We start from the raw sequence: 20,356 nt of genomic DNA on the forward strand, positions 1-20,356 counted from the left end.
AATGACTGTTTATACTACATCCCCATGATATTTCTACATTTCCAACTTGTTACATGATTTTTTGCCAGTTATAACCAAAATTATATGCTACTAAGTGTCCGGATTTCGAATCATGACGTTACTCCTTCTATGACTTATTTCCGCATTTTTTTTTTCAATTTGGCGTAACCTTAGGCAAAAACAGCTAAGGCACTATTCAAAAATTATTGCGAATTTTATAAACAGCATCAAAGCAAGCCCTCAAAAATCAGTATTTTCATGCGATATAATCAGTGTTTTTTCGAATTTTTCTTGATACAGTCCAGACTCGATTATCCGAAGGCTTTGGAAATTTTTACTTCGGATAATCGAATCACGACAAAAAAAAAATTTTCGCTGTCTTATTTTTGATTGTCGAGCTTAAGTAGGTTTAACCCTTAAATAACGCTAGGGTGATTTAGAATTAGATGGCGGCCAATATGGCGGGGACGAAATACTAGGAAAAAAAACAGAAAATGACTTAAAGGGGGTCGCAGAACTTGAATTTAATGTTGAAAACAAGAAAAAAAAAACGAAAAACAAATTGTTCTTAGTTCGATTTGAAGTCCCATACATAGCTTCGGATAATCGAGTCTGGACTGTACTTGTGTTTTGAATTGCATTTGTTTTTAACCTTTAAAAAGTACAGCATTATTTTTTCGGAAACATTGAGCGAATTGGGGATGCTCGGTTAGAATGAATACTGAACATCAACATTAGTACATCGATTTTAAAATAAAAAGTGTTTAGGTCCTCTAAAAAACTGCTGTCCTAATTTAGACTGCAGTCCCGATTCTGCCCAGTTGAGGTTGATGATACATTCAGTTAAAAATTTTCAATTTTGGTATTATTTATTCTCACGGTGTTTAAGATGGACTCTTTTGAGTCTCTCTGATTAGCGTTCATCAAAGAAAAATAAACCGATCAAACAAACCAGAGAGAGAGAAAAATCTATCGTCACGCGCCACCTTAAGTTTTATAATAGAGAAAGTAGAAAAGTGCCATCATTCCACATGCCATCTTCGTCAGCAGTGGTCACAACACGTAGACACTCTGCTCGACACCCTGTAGGATTGGCTCTTCGTTCGTGAAGATAAAGCTATCTCGATGATGCGATTGTAGTTCTCCAATGTCTTTTTCGCTTCAGCTGTTTGTTGTCGTTCTTCAACTTCCGTATCGACCATCTCTCCAACTCTCTAACTAGCTACTCACGAAACCTCCCTTCCACTTTCCACAAACTCCCTACTCCCCTGCCTTGTTCAAATAACTACTCATTTCACACCCCCTTTTTCAAACACCACCCAGTGCTAGTGCAGTTTAGTCGGAATATTTTCATTAAATTCAATTTCAGCCTCATTTTCACCTTCTAAACAGCATATTAAAGCGCGACATAATTGACATTTTCTTCTCCAATTTTTTCCCACGGACTCCAACCGTCAATTGACCAATTTAGAACGCAAACCACGACAGCAACAGCAACAACTTCGCCAAATCAATCCCACGCCCGTCGTCAAACGTAAACGCAAACGTGTCGGTTGTGGTGGTGACACTAATGAGCAGCAACTTGGTCCACCGGTCCAGGCCAACGGTCAGCTTCGTTCGGCGGGGAAAGTGCACGAGATCACGGATCGATTTTTGGTGCTGTCGTCGCCGGCACCGGTGCTCGTAGTGACGGGTGGTGGGTGGTCCAGCGAGTCGATTGTTTGATGTTTTGTTTTTGGAAGCTTTTTTCGTAGGAGTTTGTTTGATGTAGCTGCTAGAGGAAAATTATCATTTAAGTACTCGATTGAAATTGAATTTTTCCTGCGTCAGTTATCGATATTGATATCGAATGGTTATCACTAAAACGAATGTTAATGCCAAAATCATAACACTTGTTCATATGATAACATGTTAAGATTTTGAGCTTATTTATTTATAAGTCTTATAGGGGGAGAGGGGGTAATATGCACCCCGGGGTAAAATGCACCCCCAGCTTTTCTCGTCCACAAAACCCGGTTACTAAATAAGGAAAAGAGGCAAAATTCCTAGAATTTAGGAACTTTGTTCCTTTTTTTTTTATTTCAGTGTAGGAATGGAAGCTTAACATTGCAAATGAATGCTGGCGAAATTTGAGCATTGTATTACGAAAACAGCTTATTTAATTTGCAAATTTTAAAAATGTTGTGTTTTCATCTAATTTTCATTGGACTTTCAATATGACTTTTAGGCAAGGTAAAAAGCATTTATTGATATTGTAAAAGTTGATTTGTGGTAGCTTTTATGTTTGTGAAATTTCAGTTTTCCCTTAGGGGGTGCATATTACCCCACTCTCCCTACAAATTTTATTAAAAGTTTTTGCTCCCCCTTATACATGAGTTTTGGAAAATTTTAAAATTGAGGGGACCACAGAACGGAATAAGACGTACAACTACTACTACTACTTTCTTGAAATGAAGCATAAGCAGTACTGTTCTAATTTTTACTTCAAAATTATGAAAAACATAGGCTCGACATTATTTATTTCAAACCACCTATCTCAAGAGTCATTCCGGTCCGGAATTGTCATTAAAATTTGCTTTGACTTTGTGTGATGTTGTATACAACCAAATGTCTTCAAATTTATTTTGTTAATAGTTGAAAATGTTTATTTTAATGTCATGAAAACAGATATATAACAACCTCTGACATTTTTGCCGATTTACATGTGGGTAATTCTCTACCAACTCACACGAAATCGGGAAAAGTTGCCCCAACCCCTCTTCGATTTGCGTGAAACTTTGTCCTAAAGGGTAACTTTTGTCCCTGATCACGAATCCGAGGTCCGTTTTTTGATATTTCGTGACGGAGGGGCGGTACGACCCCTTCCATTTTTGAACATGCGAAAAAAGAGGTGTTTTTCAATAATTTGCAGCCTGAAACGGTGATGAGATAGAAATTTGGTGTCAAAGAGACTTTTATGTAAAATTAGACGCCCGATTTGATGGCGTACTCAGAATTCCGAAAAAACGTATTTTTCATCGAAAAAAACACTAAAAAAGTTTTAAAAATTCTCCCATTTTCCGTTACTTGACTGTAAAAAAATTTGGAACATGTCATTTTATGGGAAATTTAATGTACTTTTTGAATCTACATTGACCCAGAAGGGTCATTTTTTCATTTAGAACAAAATTTTTCATTTTAAAATTTCGTGTTTTTTCTAACTTTGCAGGGTTATTTTTTAGAGTGTAACAATGTTCTACAAAGTTGTAGAGCAGACAATAACACAAATTTTGATGTAAAGACATAAGGGGTTTGCTTATAAACATCACGAGTTATCGCGATTTTACGAAAAAAAGTTTTGAAAAAGTTACTTTTTGCGTTTCTCTTTGTTTCGTCGTCCGTGTCTGTCGCGGGTGACGATGAACGGCCATGATCGATGACGACCAACTTTTTCAAAACTTTTTTTCGTAAAATCGCGATAACTCGTGATGTTTATAAGCAAACCCCTTATGTCTTTATATCAAAATTTTTGTAATTGTCTGTTCTACAACTTTGTAGAACATTGTTACACTCTAAAAAATAACCCTGCAAAGTTAGAAAAAACACGAAATTTTAAAATGAAAAATTTTGTTCTAAATGAAAAAATGACCCTTCTGGGTCAATGTAGATTCGAAAAGAACATTAAATTTCCCATAAAATGACATGTTCCAAATTTTTTTACAGTCGAGTAACGGAAAATGGGAGAATTTTTAAAACTTTTTTAGTGTTTTTTTCGATGAAAAATACGTTTTTCGGAATTCTGAGTACGCCATCAAATCGGGCGTCTAATTTTACATAAAAGTCTCTTTGACACCAAATTTCTATCTCATCACCGTTTCAGGCTGCAAATTATTGAAAAACACCTCTTTTTTCGCATGTTCAAAAATGGAAGGGGTCGTACCGCCCCTCCGTCACGAGATATCAAAAAACGGACCTCGGATTCGTGATCAGGGACAAAAGTTACCCCTTAGGACAAAGTTTCACGCAAATCGAAGAGGGGTCGGGGCAACTGCTGTGTGAGTTGGCGGAGAATTACCCATGTATGTAACCCCTTAAGTAAGTGTGTTACAAAAACATAAAATAGCATCACCGCTGGAAAAAAAACTTTTTTTGTTTTTAGATTATCAAACAAGAATTAATTAGACTGAAAAAAAAACAATTGAGGCTTATTCTCATACAACTTTTTAAAGAACACATTTTCTTCGAAATAATTTATAAGTAAAAAAAATACTACTGTAACAAGAAATTATTGAATCTCAAAAACATAAATATATAATTGAAATACAAAAGCAAAATATAAAAATGTAATAGACTGAAATTGAAAAAAAAAATCACAAAAATATTGAAGATACCAGAATATTTTTTTTGCAAATACATTTCAGACTCGATTAAGTTTTTTCTTTTACTCATGTGTAAATTAATACAAAAACTCATTGAAATATTGCAAAAATAAGAATAAATTATGTTGAAAGAATACAAAGCAAACAAACAATCTTGAGTCTTTTTGAAAGTTTGGCTGGCAGTTTGCCTGCTAGGTTTGTTTGCAGAAACGTCAGCCTAGAAACATTTTGCAAGTTTGGCAAACCGTCAAACACGAACAAGTGCGAGTATGTTTATTTTTTTGTTTGTCATAGTCTAATACCTGCTTAAAGATTCGTTAAAATATGTTTCAGTTCAAACTTCATCACATAAATCTTCTTAAAGAACTGCTTATGCTTCAAAGAATAAAAAAAAACTCCCAGAAATATTACAAAAATAGGAATAAATTGTTTTAAAAGTTAATAAAACTCTTTCATATCTTGTCGAATTTTGCGTTTTTCTATTTATTTTTTCAAGCAGCTCTCTCATGATTGACAGAATGGAAAAACTTACAAAAAAAATACTGAAACAGGAACATTTTTCTGTTAATGAATGAAAAAAACCCTGCTCAAATTTTTCTTCAACAAGAATACACTATTTTGAAAAAAAAAATACTTGCAGCCGACTGTTATCTCACTTTTTTTTTAAAGAACTGCACTTATGTTAACCAACAAAAATGTTAAAAAAAAGATTTTTTTTAAAATGATATTGAAATATGTAAGAGTATGAGCAATTCTCCACCAAAACCGGAAATGGATTTCATTTTAATTTTTTGAATTGGCTAAAACTTTTTGGTGGCCTTCCCTATGACCAAAAAGTGAAAGACCAAAAATGAAAGACGCCATTTTGTGTGTCGGTGGTTCACCCATACATGAATTTTTTGCAACTGTCCATACAAAATGGTACGTAAATATTAGAAAATCTGTTGCATTTGAAGGAAGTTGTAGGACTATACAGAAAAAAGGTACACGGAAAAAAATATGCCGATTTTTTTATTTACTTAGTTTCACAAAAAATGAATTTCCCAAAATCCGTGTTTAATTTTTTTTGATTTTTTTTCATTTGTTTTAGTGGATAAAAAACGCAACTTTTATGCCGTAGAAAAATATGCGCAAAAAGTTTGCCGCCGACTCATGATTTTTTTTTTTTTAAATTGGAATAATAATATAAATTTCACTCGAAGTTTTTTTTTGCGACTTTAGTTCATAATGTAAAATTTAATTTGCAATCGAAAAGGTCTTTACAGATGTTTTGATAAAGTGCACCGTTTCCAAAATACAGTCCAGACTCGATTATCCGAAGCCTCGATTATCCGAAGTTTCGATTTTTCGAAGTTCGATTATCCGAAGGTTTGTATGGGACTTCGGATAATCGAATCACGACCAAAAAAAATCATATTATTTTATTTTCTTGTTTTTAACATCAAATTTGAGTTCTGCGACCCTAATTAATTCAGATTTGAATAGTTGATTGCCTATTAAATTTTAAAATGGATTTTTTAATATTTCATCATCGCCATTTTAGCCGCCATCTTGGATTCAAAAATTCTGAATCACTTTAGAGTAGTTTACTGCCCATGTTCGCATAAATGTCCCATATGCAAAAACAGCAAGCTGAGAAAAACGCATTTGAAGTTTGTCCCACACATAAGGCTACGTGTTAAGTTTTCACGAAAAAACTGGATTTCCTCCTGATTTCAAGAACAAAGTACTGGATGTTATATGCTTTTCTGAAAGATCACACGATTTTTAACAGAACCGCATAAATAACTCAAAAACGATGAAAATGCATATGGGACATTTATGCGATCTGGGGCAGTTTAGGGATCATACTTTTAAAAGCTCGGCAATCAAAAATAAGACAAAGGATTTTTTTTTTTTTTGATCCGATTATCCGAAGTGAAATTTCGACAAGGTCTTCGGATAATCGAGTCTGGACTGTATAGCGACTTAAAGTTTGATTTTAACTGAAATATTCCAATTCTTCGATTTTTAAAAAAAGGTGGCCATGTTTGTTCATTTCCGAAAATATTTTTTTCGAAAGAAAATGCCTTGGAGACATTGAAGATTGGACCTCTGGTTGCTGAAATACAGCGAATAAAAGAAAAAGAAACAAGAAAATTTAAATTTTGTCTCATCCAAACAGGCCCCCGTGTTCGAATGCCAATATCTCAGCAACAAATGGTCCATTTTACAATGGTAAAAAATAAAAAAAATTGTAAAATTTTGTGATCCTTTCGAAAAAAATATTTTGAAAATTTTGGAAGCAGGAATTTCCATGTCAAAAGGGCCAAATATTCAATATCATTCAGTTGAGCTGCAATCATTGACGTTCTGGTCTTTGCTCTGGTCAGCATGATTTTAACATTTCTGTAAGGAATAGACAAATCATCACCAAAGGGAATCACAACGTGGAGTGTACAACTCTGAACAACTTGTAGAAGGAATTTGGACAAAATATTGTCAGAGAAGCAAAATTTTGATCTCTGAATAAAATTTAGTTGTCTATAATATTTTTTTCATAACATCAATAATGGTTTCTAGCATTCAGAAACTTGTGTTCTACAAGTAATGTAAAGACCTCTCTTACGTTCGTAATGAAACGTTGGTTGATTGATCTCTACTCCGCAATACAAATACTTTAACATTTCGATATTTTTAAAAGATTTTGCACCCTTTCCACAATCCTGCACTTCTGTTACACCCCTCTTCAGACAGCCCCTTGATTTTTCCACCTTCTTCCATTTTTTACGTTAAACCCCCCTCGAATAAAGTTTTTCTGTTACCAATACCCCTCGATTAATTCTAGGCTCCGCTCCTTTTGCTAGTTATACCCCAGTAAAGGCCGCCATAGATACCACCTTCGAGCTGGGCGTCACGCGGACCCCGTCGCCGTCCTCCTCCGCGAGCAGCACCAGCAACGAACATCATCCTGCCCAGCCATTGGCAAACGGTGGCGGCACCAACGGGATCAGCCAGCCGCCGCCCCGGTTCAACGGTGTTGTGGACGGCGCGACGCTAAACGGACAGCAGCAGCAGCAGGACGGTGGCGAACCCGAAAGCATACAGTATCTGAAGCCGGCCTCGGACGAGCAGACGGTCAACTGGAGCCAGGGCACGCGAGTTACGGATTTGCTGTTTTAAGGGTGTCACAGTTTGCGGGATTATTAAATTATAACAATTTTGTGTAATATGTTTAACTTTTTTTTTTCTTTTTCTTGTAATTATTGGATTAAAGAAACAAACGCAAACATCTGAACGTGGACTATGCTTAGAAGAACTATTATTAGAGAGAAATTCATTTACTATGAAAAAAGAGAAAATCTTACTTTGTGCAAATTTTAACGCGAACAAAAATTATTTGTGAATTTTTCGAAAAAGACAAGTTACAGTATTTAAAAGCACGTTTGGTCAAACTTAGTTGAGCTAAACAGAACCAACGGATCGTTTTAGGTTGGCATCCGATTCAGGATTTATACATTTAGAGAAGAAAGAAAAAAAAACAACATTCAAATGAATATTACTATCATTGTGATGAATATACAGAAAAAGAAAAAAAACATTAAATTGAGTAAAATTTATAAATATTCTACGAAAATAAAAAAATAACGTATTGAAACTAAGCGTATAGAAGAAGGTTATACACAATAGGCTTACTATTTTAGCTACCCCCCCCTAGAGCGATAAGAAGAAGAATTATTCTAAAACGAGGACGACCAGACGAAAAAGTCCCAAATTCCGTACACAACACTGCTTAAAAAAAAAACAATGAGAGCAAAGGCTTGCAACGAAAACCGAACAGAATCCATTCCTCCCGTTTTCCCCCTTCGCAAATCGATGCAGAAGAGAGAAACAATCCATATTTCCGACATTTACAAAACATTTTATGCGAATATGAAAGGTAAAAATATCTAAATGTAACGTCTATCGTCATTTTTATCGTGTATTTTTTTTTTTTCCTGTTATAAGCATCCAACTCCTCCAAGATAACAGCAACAAAAAAGAAAAAGAGAGATTGAGAGAGAGAGAAGAAAAAAAGCAACAAAATAGTCAGCTTGATCAAGTAATCGAATTGCTATTATTCTGAGTGTGTATGTGTGTGAGCGTGTGAGCAGTGTGGGAAAACCAATCCCCGCAGTGTGAGTGCAGATGACACTGATTGAGCGAAAATTGTCGCGAGATTTGAACGGAGCGAAGCAGAGTGCGATTTAAACTGAATGGCAAAAAAAGAGGTGGAAAAAGGGCGCAGGAGAAAGAAAAAAAAAGTGTAATTATTATCGTAACCTTGTCTTACTTTTTCCCGCTCGTTTTATGTACTAATTGTAATCAAATTCCCCCTCCCCACAACGTAATAAAGGAGTATCGAAAAAGTCTTTCGCATTTTATGTAAAAATATACAATTGGTTGTTTTATTTCGTTAGTTTTAAGTTGCACAACTGTCCCTTCCTTGCTTTATGATTGGCGTGATTTTCTGTTCCAGCTGTACCGTTTTTTGTTTTCTTAAAAAGAACAAACAATAACCACCGACAGATTTTAAAAGCGTAGACGAGTTGGAGGAGGCAACGACTTTTAAACCTTTAATCGCCATGTGCTTCGCAACCGTGTTCCGATAATGATAACAATTCTAAACATGCAGCCAAATAAATATTTTGATCGTAGCGATATCAGCAAAATTTGTGTTGCCTTTTTTCATATCACAATTCCATAAGAAAAAAAAAACGGAAAGTGGTCAAATCCTGGTTTGTCGGAGTAATAAACTTTTCAAACATTATTTTAACTTATTTTAAAACATGTGATATTAGGTTATTTGTCTCAAATCCCATCAAGATTCTGAATTTTCGAATTGCCTTCCTTTGTATAGTTAATAGATTCAGTCGAAATGGTATCATTTCCCCTTAACATGCTTGAAAAATTTCAAACTATTGGGCATTTGGGGTCTATTCTTACAAAAATCACCCTTTTTACAAGCTTTCGGACTAACGTCTAAATTATTTTTTAGCATAACTTTTAAAGTACTTAACTAAACTTCATAGCTTATAGATAGTGACTTATGGGACTCCAAACAAATCCAGGCAAACAAACAAAGCAGAAACTAAAAAAAAAAAAAAAAAACTTCAAATAGATTGCTTTGATTATTCATTTTACAACTTGATAACTCTCTCTCTCGAAGGTCCCTTCAATATCGACAACGAGAGAGTCCACTGTATTCTAAAATTTTAAAATATCAGGATAAAAAAAAATAAATGCAAAAAAAAATACTTAAATTTTGTAAATCCTAAAATTTTGAAAATATGTATAAAATTCAGTTCAAGAATCTCAAAAATAAATTTATTTTAAAAAACGTAACTTAATCCACCTTTAGGTGGTTGGTGCCTTCCTCTAATTTATATAGTGATTATACAATCCCCTAAAGTGACGAGTAAACAATCCCCTAAGTGACGAGTAAAAAAAAAGACTTTCTACAGACTTTTTGTCAAGATTATACAGACACCGCCTTTCAGGAAAATGGCATCCCTCTACAAGGCTTTTTTTCGTGGCGAACAGACGGGACCATTTGAGGTTATGTAAATTCAGACCATTTTTTAAACTGCTTGTAATTTTAGATAGGTAAGTCAGATCTTGAAAGTTCTTAATCCACAAGAAAGGTCTTCTCATATGCTTTCTGAAAATATATAGCATGTGAGAGTTTCATGAAAAAACCACCCTTTTTACCATAATTTTAATTAAATATGAAACAGGTTTTTTAACATAACTTTTTAAATACATGATAAAACTGCATGAATTTAAATAGCAAGTTAGGGGACGTTAAGACGGATCGACTAAAACCATTCCGGACAAAATCGGTTGAGCCTGTGTCAAGATATTCCAGTGACATTGATTTGGTACACATGTCTACATACAGCCAAACACACAGACATTTGCTCAGCTTATGATTCTGAGTCGATATGTAAAAATGAAGGTAGGTCTAGGAGGTCTAACTAAAAAGTTCGTTTTTCGAGTGATTTTATAGCCTTTCCTCAGTAAAGTGAGGAAGGCAAAAATTTAAATTAGGTTACAAATCTCGTGGTGGTCTGAATCTTCACTCACCTGGCCTCAAATCAACTGCGCTGATCACAAACAGGATGCTGAAAAATGAAAGTGAACTAGACCTCTTCAGGGACATGCGATACAACACACCTTTCTTTCAGATACCAGCCGCTTACCCACAAATCAAAACAACTGTTCTGGAAATATCAACACTGTCACCACGTGCAATTCAGCAGCCCAGCTCGTTCGTCATCTTCCAAGAGCTCCTGGAAGGTGAATGTGATCCTGCCATCCTAGAAACCCAGCGAGAATGGAGACGTATCTTCAAACAACTAGGGGATCAAAAACTGGACTCTACACTTCGATCCAATTGGTATTGCGCAGTACATGGGAAAATCCAACACAACGAGCTGCTGCATCGGCAAAACAGACGATCTAGTCCGAACTGTGACCATTGTCCGCGGACAGTGGACACACTAGAGCATAGGCTATTCGAGTGTCGCATAGTTTCCCCAGTATGGAGTTATGCGAAAACAAAACTGAATGCTATTAGTCCTAATCTTAGACATAAACGGAATGAGTATTTTCTGTATCCATCATTTAGTCGATTGTCACGAGAGCATTCAATTCAAACAAAACTCATTGTTGCCAAATATTTATATTTTGTTTGTAATAATTCTATAGATAACATTAGTGTAGAAAACTTCAAATTTGAACTTTAAAATTTTAAGCGAATAAACAAGGACTATTATAAAAAAAAAAGGAAACTCATTTACTTCGAAATGAGAATTCAGAAATTCAAAAACTCAAAACATAAAAAATTCTAACATTCTAAATTCTAAATTAACAAAAAAATTTGTAAGTTTTTTTATAGTGAACTTATAGTTGAAGAAATAATTCTAGAGTTTTTTTGAAAAGGTCCTATAAACAAAATTTTCAATTTTTGCTTTTTGGGTGTTTTTAGAACCGCCTTGAGTCAGGGGTATTCAAAAACACTCAAAAAGCAAAAAGTGAAAATTTTGTATATAGGACCTTTTCAAAAAAAAACTCGAGAATTGGTCCCAGATGGATTATGATGCAACACACAGCTGAAAGGAACTTCAAAACTCTGTAATGCACTGTAAAAGAATTAATAAACATTAACATTAACAAACTCATAAAAACTTAAATTAAAAATTTCAAAAATTCAAAACTGTTAAAGCGCAGGAACTTAAAATTGAATAAAAGTATTCATAAACTTGAAAATTCGTAAATGTAGGAATTTGACATTTTTGTACACGGTTCGCATTCGATTATTCAAAGTCCTCGCCAAAATTTCACTCTGGGATTAATACAGCCACGAAATTTTTATTTTTATACAAAGTTGGGTTGGGAATTTAAGGATTTAAGAATTTAAGAATTTAAGAATTTAAGAATTTAAGAATTAAAGAATTTAAGAATTTAAAAATTTAAGAATTTAAAAATTTAAGAATTTAAGAATTTAAGAATTTAAGAATTTAAGAATTTAAGAATTTAAGAATTTAAGAATTTAAGAATTTAAGAATTTAAGAATTTAAGAATTTAAGAATTTAAGAATTTAAGAATTTAAGAATTTAAGAATTTAAGAATTTAAGAATTTAAGAATTTAAGAATTTAAGAATTTACGAATTTAAGAATTTAAGAATTTAAGAATTTAAGAATTTAAGAATTTAAGAATTCAAGAATTCAAGAATTTAAGAATTTAAGAATTTAAGAATTTAAGTACTTAAGAATTTAAGAATTTAAGAATTTAAGAATTTAAGAATTTAAGAATTTAAGAATTTAAGAATTTAAGAATTTAAGAATTTAAGAATTTAAGAATTTAAGAATTTAAGAATTTAAGAATTTAAGAATTTAAGAATTTAAGAATTTAAGAATTTAAGAATTTAAGAATTTAAGAATTTAAGAATTTAAGAATTTAAGAATTTAAGAATTTAAGAATTTAAGAATTTAAGAATTTAAGAATTTAAGAATTTAAGAATTTAAGAATTTAAGAATTTAAGAATTTAAGAATTTAAGAATTTAAGAATTTAAGAATTTAAGAATTTAAGAATTTAAGAATTTAAGAATTTAAGAATTTAAGAATTTAAGAATTTAAGAATTTAAGAATTTAAGAATTTAAGAATTTAAGAATTTAAGAATTTAAGAATTTAAGAATTTAAGAATTTAAGAATTTAAGAATTTAAGAATTTAAGAATTTAAGAATTTAAGAATTTAAGAATTTAAGAATTTAAGAATTTAAGAATTTAAGAATTTAAGAATTTAAGAATTTAAGAATTTAAGAATTTAAGAATTTAAGAATTTAAGAATTTAAGAATTTAAGAATTTAAGAATTCAAGAATTTAAGAATTTAAGAATATAAGAATTTAAGAATTTAAGAATTTAAGAATTTAAGAATTTAAGAATTTGAGAATTTGAGAATTTAAGAATTTAAGAATTTAAGAATTTAAGAATTTGAGAATTTGAGAATTTAAGAATTTAAGAATTTAAGAATCTAAGAATTTAAGAATTTATGATTTATGAATTTTGGATTTCTTAAATTTTAGAATTTAAGAGTTTAATTATTTTCGAATTTTTGTTTTTTTTTTTCAATTTCAAAATCCTAAAATACTTTATTTTTATGATTTCTTAGTTTTTGAAATTAAGATTTTTTTTGAATTTTTACATTATGAATTTTACTGCCCCTGTTCGCATACATGTTCCATATTAACATTCCAACGCCCAAGGCTCCAAAAAAGGTGGAACGTTAACTTCAACTCGCTGGTTCTCGAGCGTAACTCAACCAATCAAGATGATTCTTCTTTCCAGTGATTTGTTAGGATGTCTAGATGATTCTAGAACTTTGCAGAACTTAATTTGATCAAATCTGTAATTTTTGCGATCAAAAACATCGTCCCAACTTTATTTTTTGCGCGTAAAAAAAATTGCCTAAAATTCCGCGGAGGTGTTTAAAAAAAGTTGGAACGATGTTTTCGGTCGCAGAAATTACAGATTTGTTCAAATCAAGTTCTGCAAAATTTTAGGACCATCTAGACATTCTTACAAATCACTGGAAACAAGAATCGTCCCGATTGGTTGAGTAATGCCCGAGAACCAGCGAGTTGAAGTTACCGTTCCACCTTTTTTGCGAGGCTTGGGCGTCCGTGTAAGTTGGACATGCGTTGGGCGTTCCAGTGTTAAAAAATACCATTAATAAATAAGGGTAGATGGGTCAAGCTTGTTAAGCTTAAGAAATGTTCGTTAACACCCATAAAAAACTAAAAAAATCAGTCGGATTTTTTTATAATCACCTTATTCCAGGTATTGACTATGATTTTGCCAGAAGTTTTTAAAAAATCTGGTTTTTTTATCATAAAAAATGATTTTAAAATTATTGTTTTCAGCACGTACTTCTGTAACAGCTAGGTGGGGCAAGACGAAAAATTCATAAAAAATAATGTTTATTTGCTAACAATTGAATTGTTATGTACCACTTAGAAACATAAGATTACAATGTATTTAAAACGTTGTTTGGTTTTCAGAAAAGATAATAATATCTTACAATTTTTTTAAACGTTTTTACGAAAAACTAACTAATTGCATTGCTAGAAGCAAATACTCATGCTCGAAATATTAAAATTGTAAAAAATACGGCCGTTCGAGTGGTTGTTTCTTTAGCCGCACCTTCCTCTACATATTTTTTTTTACCAGTTTTGCAACGCTTTTTAAGTGGTGGATAACTTTTTTAAATGGAGTTTGAAAGTCAGTTTTTTGTTTACTGGACGCTCATTCAGATTCAGAATTTCAAGGGCATTTGTCAAAAGACATTGAAACGCATTGAAAAATAATTAAAATTTACAGTCTTATTGAACTTAAACATAACTTAATAAATAAAGATCAATCTCACATCACCGGCTTGAAGTCACCACCATTAGGGTCGTCCTCCATGTCGCTCTCGGCCATGTTCAGCGTCGTCAAGGTTCGCCGGACGATCGCCTCGCAGTTGTGCTCCAGATCGATGTGCCTCGGCGGGTATACGCCCTCGGGCAGGTGCAGATTCAGCGCTTCCTCGTAATTCTGCCGCACAATGTACCGCTCCTTTTCCTTGGACGTGACGTTTTCTATTTCGTCCGGTTCTTCGAGCTCGTCGGTTGGCTCCGGTTTCACCTTTACGTCGGTAGCCGCCGGTTCCGTTTTAGGCGTCACGAATATCCGCTTCATTTTGAGCACCTTCGAACTCTGCCCGGAGTACTTGTACAACTTTTCAGGATTTGGACTGTACAGCGGATCGATTGCGGCCTTGCCCTCGGGATCTTCCTCTAGGAACACGTTTGTCCCAATGGCGAAGTCGTAAGAGCCCTTGTACAGATCGTTGTTGATTTGGACGATGGGATTCTCGGTTTCGATTCCAATCACCTTAACCCGTACGTTGGGATCGATGAGCTCTTCCGTGGCCAGATACTTCTCAAAGTCAGCAAACACCAGCATCTCTTCTTCGATGTAATCTCCGGGCACATCACTTTCGGCATCGTCGTCGTCCTCATCTTCGTCCCCTTCCATCTCCTCCTGCTCCATTGCGGATTCATCTTCGTCGTCATCCTCTTCATCGGCCGATGCCTGATCCATACCCGGGACGTAATCCTCATCTTCCTTTTTCATGTTCGGCACCGGTTCCATGGTTCTGCTCGATCGCTAAAACTCCCTACGATTTATTTTGGTTTTTGGGGAAATTTCGCACAACTGTCAGCCGGCTTGAGATTGTTTTGGGATATTTGTTGAAATGTCAAAATTTGGGAAGTTTTCGTCATGCGGCAATCCTCATGGATCAGGGTTTATTCACAAATGACGTAGCAGTTCTAAATGTACAATAGGGTAAACCCACAACCCACAACCGCCCATGTCAACAAGGGACGGGAAGATTTTTTTTAAATGAATAGGGTCCTAAAGCCCTATGTCAATTTTTATGTACAACGTTAAATAACACGTTTCAAAACCATTTCTGATCACTTTTTTTTCATTTTAATGCTAAAAAATAAAATTGACAAGACAACATTTTTTGACGGATCAACTATGTTCCCCTTGGAACGAGCTGTCAAGTAGAACATTTTCTGTCAAGAAGGGCCGCGAAGTTAATTGGGTCCTAAAATGAAGCTTAGATTGCTGATATTATTGTTTACAGCGATAAAGCTTATTTTTCTGAGTACAATGACCCTTTGTACGGCCACAATGAGTTTAAAATTGATTTTTAAATCAATTTTGTAAAATTAACCTCGCGGTCCTTCTTGACAGAAAAGTTTCTACTTGACAGCTCGTTCCAAGGGGACCATAGTTGATCCATCGAAAAAATGTTGTCTTGTCATTATTTTTTTTGCATTAAAATGAAAAAAAAAGTGATCAGAAATGGTTTTTGATCGTGTTTGTACCCAATTTTCTAAACTTGATTAAAAAATCAATTTAAATTGGGTACTAAAGCCCTATATCAATTTTTATGTACAATGGTAAAAAACACGATTAAAAACCATTTCTGATCACTTTTTTTTATTTTAATGCAAAAAAAAAACATCACCCATAATTTTTTTTAGAAATTTTGTTTGGAGCGTAAAACCCTTCTCTCTGGTAACACAGCCTTCGAACCCCTCCCCTCCCCCCCAACTGCGTTACGTAATAAAAGAACGCACCTTATAATGTTTAAGCAGACAAAAATCAAAATACGAGCGCAACGAGCGCAACCTCCCGTACACGGAATCGGTTGTTGCGTTTGAAACGGAATACGTAAACGATTCGAATTGCATTCCGTTTCAGAATTCCGATTGAGTTAACTGGGCTGTCAAAGCTACACGCTAACGACAAACCACTACATTTTTGTTCGGCGTAACAGATTTTTTCGCGCAACAGAAGAATAGTTGTTCTTTCGCAAAACGTCGACTTGTCAATAATGTTTTTGTTTCTGGCATGCCTTTTATCAGGGGATTGGAACTCGTCTGAAAAACTTGTATCATTTTCTCCTTCAAAACGGTGGGCCTCGTTGTGGTAGCTAATCCAAGGAACCAACAGGTAGCAACAGAAATGTCCGCCCAAAGGTGTGCTGCTAAAAACTTATTATTTTTATCCAATTTTTGAACAAATCATCAACAAATTACAAGTTTGATAGTCAAACTACACTTAACGAAAGTGCCAAAAATATTCGTAATAACCTTTTGCCTTTTGGTGCCGCTTTGTATTAGTATGTGTGTGGTCGATGTTTGCGGACGTGAAAATGCCTCACTTTCTTCTGATACAATCGCCATATTGAAATTGCTTGAAGATTCATACCCGTGCTTTTATCGTTCTACACTCAACCCCCGGTGGTTGGTCACGTTTTTGTTTGACACTTTTTTAGTTTGTACCCCGTTGGTTGGTCAATTGGGTACTAAAGCCCTATGTAAATTTTTATGTACAATGGTAAAAAACACAATTAAAAACCATTCCTGATCATTTTTTTTTTCATTTTAAGGCAAAAAAAATATTGGCAAGACAACATTTTTTCGATGGATCAACTATGGTTCCCTTAGAAAGAGCTGTCAAGTAGGACCTTTTCTGTCGAAAAGGACCGCGAGGTTCATTTTTCAAAATTGATTTAAAAATCCATTTTAAACTCTTTGTGGTCGTACAAAGGGTCATTGTACTCAGAAAAATAAGCTTTATCGTTGTAAACAATAATATCAGCAATCTAAGCTTCATTTTAGGACCCAATTTCAAACTAAAATGTCAAATCTAACTGTCACTTTTTTCACAGCGCTCACGCACACTATCAAAACAAACGTTTGTTAGTGTGTAAAAGGGGTGTCAAACTAAAAAGAGACCCCGTTCGTTTGACAACAGTTGATGTCAATTCATCGGGCTTTGAATATACTTTAAAATTCACTTAGGGCTTTAGTCACGGCTTTAGGACCCCATTCCGGCAAGAGTTTCAATAAAACTCGTCAATAAACTAGGGGGTGGACATATAGATTAATAGATCATTAAAACATTAACATAGATAGTTAAAGTATTGATATTTCGTTAATTTATTGACGCAAATCCACCTTTTCATTTTCACCGTTTTGACAAACCTTGGTTTCCCACCCTAATTCTAGTTTGATACTAAAATATCGTCGTCTAAGATCTGGTGGAATTGTATTTGATGTATTTCTTTCATTTTCAGGTTATGTTACGCTCGGTGTTCTGGGCAAAGATGCGCCCGAAGTAGGAGTGGTTAAGCGACACATCAGGAGGGTCCTGGACGACAATCCCAACCTAGCCACGGACAGTGCCGGCTGGAAGATCCCGTGATTCAACAAACCTGCAAATGGGACCAGCACCAGCAAGAAACTGAACCCGATGGGTGTTCAGAAGCGGCACGCGGAGGAGGAGCAGCTTCTGGTGGCCAAACGAACCAATGCCGGCGTTGTCCATGAAGAGGGCAAACACGATCGGAGCGATCTGCGCTGCGACTGGGGCAACATTGCCATCCTATTCTTTCTGTACCTGCTGCAGGGCATTCCAATCGGGCTGGCGGCGGCCATCCCGATGATGTTGCAGAATCGCGGCGCCAGCTACAAACAACAGGTGCGAGTTGATGGTTGGGCCGGTGATGCGTCTTATCTCGATGGGGTTGATATGAGATGAGTTCATCACGGGCATTACGCGTCGCGATAACAATTGTTAAACATTTCAGGCCGACTTCAACAGTGGGCTGCTGTGGGCGCCGATCGTCGACTCGCTGTACATGTCGCGCTTTAGCCGGCGCAGTACCTGATCGGGTTGTTTATGCTGATCCTCAGCCTGCACGTGAATCGCTGGCTGGGAAACTCCGAGGGAGATGAAGTGGTGTCCTACATCGCGGCTAACATTCCCATCCTGACGGGGATCTTTTTCGCGCTGAACTCGTCGCCACGTAGGACATTGCCGTCAACGGGTGGGCGCTGACGATGCTGAAGCGTTGCAATTTAGGTCAAAGTCATCCCCTACCAAATCGCCCTGACGATGCTCGCCGCGGCCGTCGTCTGGTTCACCCCGGCCATGATCTACGACCACCACGTTCCGTACTACTTCTCTCCGATCCGATGCGGTGATGGCGTTCTTTGCGCGAATTAGCGACCCGGCCGTCGACGGAACGTACATGGCACTGCTCAACACGCTAAGCAATCTGGGCGGAAACTGGCCCATCACCGTGGTGCTGTGGAATGTCGACGTGCTGACGTAGCCGCTACTGCTGGTAAGGAGGGGAAGAAGGAGGAACCGCATACGGCCGGCAACCAGTGGCGACAGGGCAGTGGCCGGAGCCGGAGTACGCGTATGCGACTCGGTTTGGACTGTTGCTGCAGTCCAGTCGGTTGTGTTTCATGAAAAGCAGGGGCAGGTGGCGTCGGAAGACGCAGAAAACGAGCAAGTTTCTGAGCTTGACGGATCGAATCGGGCAGACGATGGGTTGGACCGAGCAGATTAAGGCTACGCCGTCGCTGATCAACCGATCCATCGTGAGTGAAGCCGTTGATGAACTTCCGGAGCATTTGCTAACGAAGCCGATTCAGCAGAAAAACATTACGACTCGGCAGCAGAGGCTGGCTCAACCGACTAAGCAACCGTTCACGATGAACAAGCTCTATCCGCAGCACAAGCGGCTCTCGATCAAGCGATCCCTCCGGTGCCGCCAGTGCGACCACAACGTGACCAACCAGGACCAATTGAGAGGCTATCCTGCTGCTGAAGCTAATCAATCCAACCATCAACGACATGATCATCACAATAATGGAACTTCCAACCGACGAGGAGGGACGTTCCATGATTGAAGAGCTCAATCTGTCCGTGGAGACGACCATCTCATCGTCGTCCTCTTTGCTGACGCTGACGGTGGCGGGGTTGATTGGAGTACGAGTAGTTTGGCCTCGAAGCAGGCGGCACTGCTGGGGGACCCGCGGATGGTGCAGCAGAGCGTCAACGGAACGTTCAGGCTGCACTTTTTCAACCAGAACCGACCGGTTAGTGGGATACTTTCCAACGAAGCATCCATCGCGATCGCGGCGTTCAAATTGTTCACTACCGAATAGCAGGCAAAGAAAAAAGCCAGAACGAAAAATTGAAGAAATACAGATTTTGAGTTTATTCAGTTTTATTCGTAAATAAAGAAATGTATTCGCTTTTTATTAATGAGCTAATAAAAAAAGGGGTGAGGAGGGGTATGTTTTCATGTTCATTCTGTAACAGGCCTTGTACACCTTGGTAAGAACGCTAGCGATGATGGGACATTTTGAGAAAAATAAACTGCAACTTTCATAATGATAGCCTCGATTTCATTAGCCAAAGTCGTGATGAAGGAACTTCCCATGACTGAGCCATATTGATGTGTAGTTCTGAGTGCCCGGGGTTCTGAAGACAATTCCTCAGAAGCCACAGCAAAAGTCCAGCCGGGGATGCTGGAAAAGGGGAAGAAATTGTGGGGAAATGAAATAAAATACGAAATAAATACAAGTTTTCCCTGTTCCGTCCTCCTTTTTTGATAGAAAAATCTTCTCCTTCAGGCGGCCCCGTCCACGCACACAGATTCGGCACACAGATTCCGTTGATTCCGGATAAAATCCGTATTTAACTTTATTTTCCGCTACAGTATTTAAACCTAAAAAATCGCGGGTCAGGCAAGCACATGTTTTTGTTTATCAGCTGTCAAATTGAACCGAGATTTATAATACACGGTGGGAACGACAGCTAAACTATTTGTCAGTCTATTGATAAAATATCAAAACCCTCGTCAATAGTTTAACGAATAATAAAAACATTAATTCTGTCCAACCCCTAGTCAATAAATAAAATTTAAAAAAAAATAACTTAATTTAATTTAATTATGTATTTTTTTTTCTCAGTGTCAATCCGCTGTCAAACACACAAAATCTACGTCCTTTCCGCCCGACCCCGCTCTCGTGGATGCTTTTCGCGATCTG

The 20,356-nt window shown here is 36.2% G+C and overlaps 2 protein-coding genes and 1 pseudogene across 5 annotated transcripts in view; 2 read left to right on the top strand and 1 right to left on the bottom strand.

Moving 5' to 3' along the window:
• The window catches only part of LOC120420007 (uncharacterized), a 133,512-nt gene extending 124,736 nt beyond the window's left edge, over positions 1-8,776 (top strand). For 3 of the 4 annotated variants that reach the window (XM_052709730.1, XM_039582909.2, XM_039582910.2), the window contains exon 6: positions 7,186-8,776. In XM_052709730.1, coding sequence (XP_052565690.1) covers positions 7,186-7,520 — 335 coding nt within the window. In that variant the 3' untranslated portion in view covers positions 7,521-8,776. The remainder of the gene's footprint in view (positions 1-7,185) is intronic. The other variant, XM_039582911.2, reaches the window with a different exon arrangement.
• A 5,467-nt stretch (positions 8,777-14,243) lies between these two features.
• On the bottom strand, positions 14,244-15,119 carry LOC120420012 (uncharacterized). Its single transcript, XM_039582917.2, has one exon. The coding sequence runs from the start codon at positions 15,075-15,077 to the stop codon at positions 14,304-14,306; it is 774 nt and encodes a 257-aa protein (XP_039438851.1). The 5' UTR covers positions 15,078-15,119; the 3' UTR covers positions 14,244-14,303.
• Positions 15,120-17,613: 2,494 nt separating this feature from the next.
• On the top strand, positions 17,614-19,356 carry LOC120420013 (uncharacterized; annotated as a pseudogene).
• Positions 19,357-20,356: the final 1,000 nt, after the last annotated feature.

Source organism: Culex pipiens, chromosome 3 (genome assembly GCF_016801865.2).
Source record: "Culex pipiens pallens isolate TS chromosome 3, TS_CPP_V2, whole genome shotgun sequence".
Lineage (NCBI taxonomy): Eukaryota > Metazoa > Arthropoda > Insecta > Diptera > Culicidae > Culex > Culex pipiens.

Coding starts and splice junctions, on each gene's coding strand:
- LOC120420012 (XM_039582917.2), bottom strand. CDS start 15,077: ATGGAACCGGTGCCGAACATGAAAAAGGAAGATGAGGATTACGTCCCG.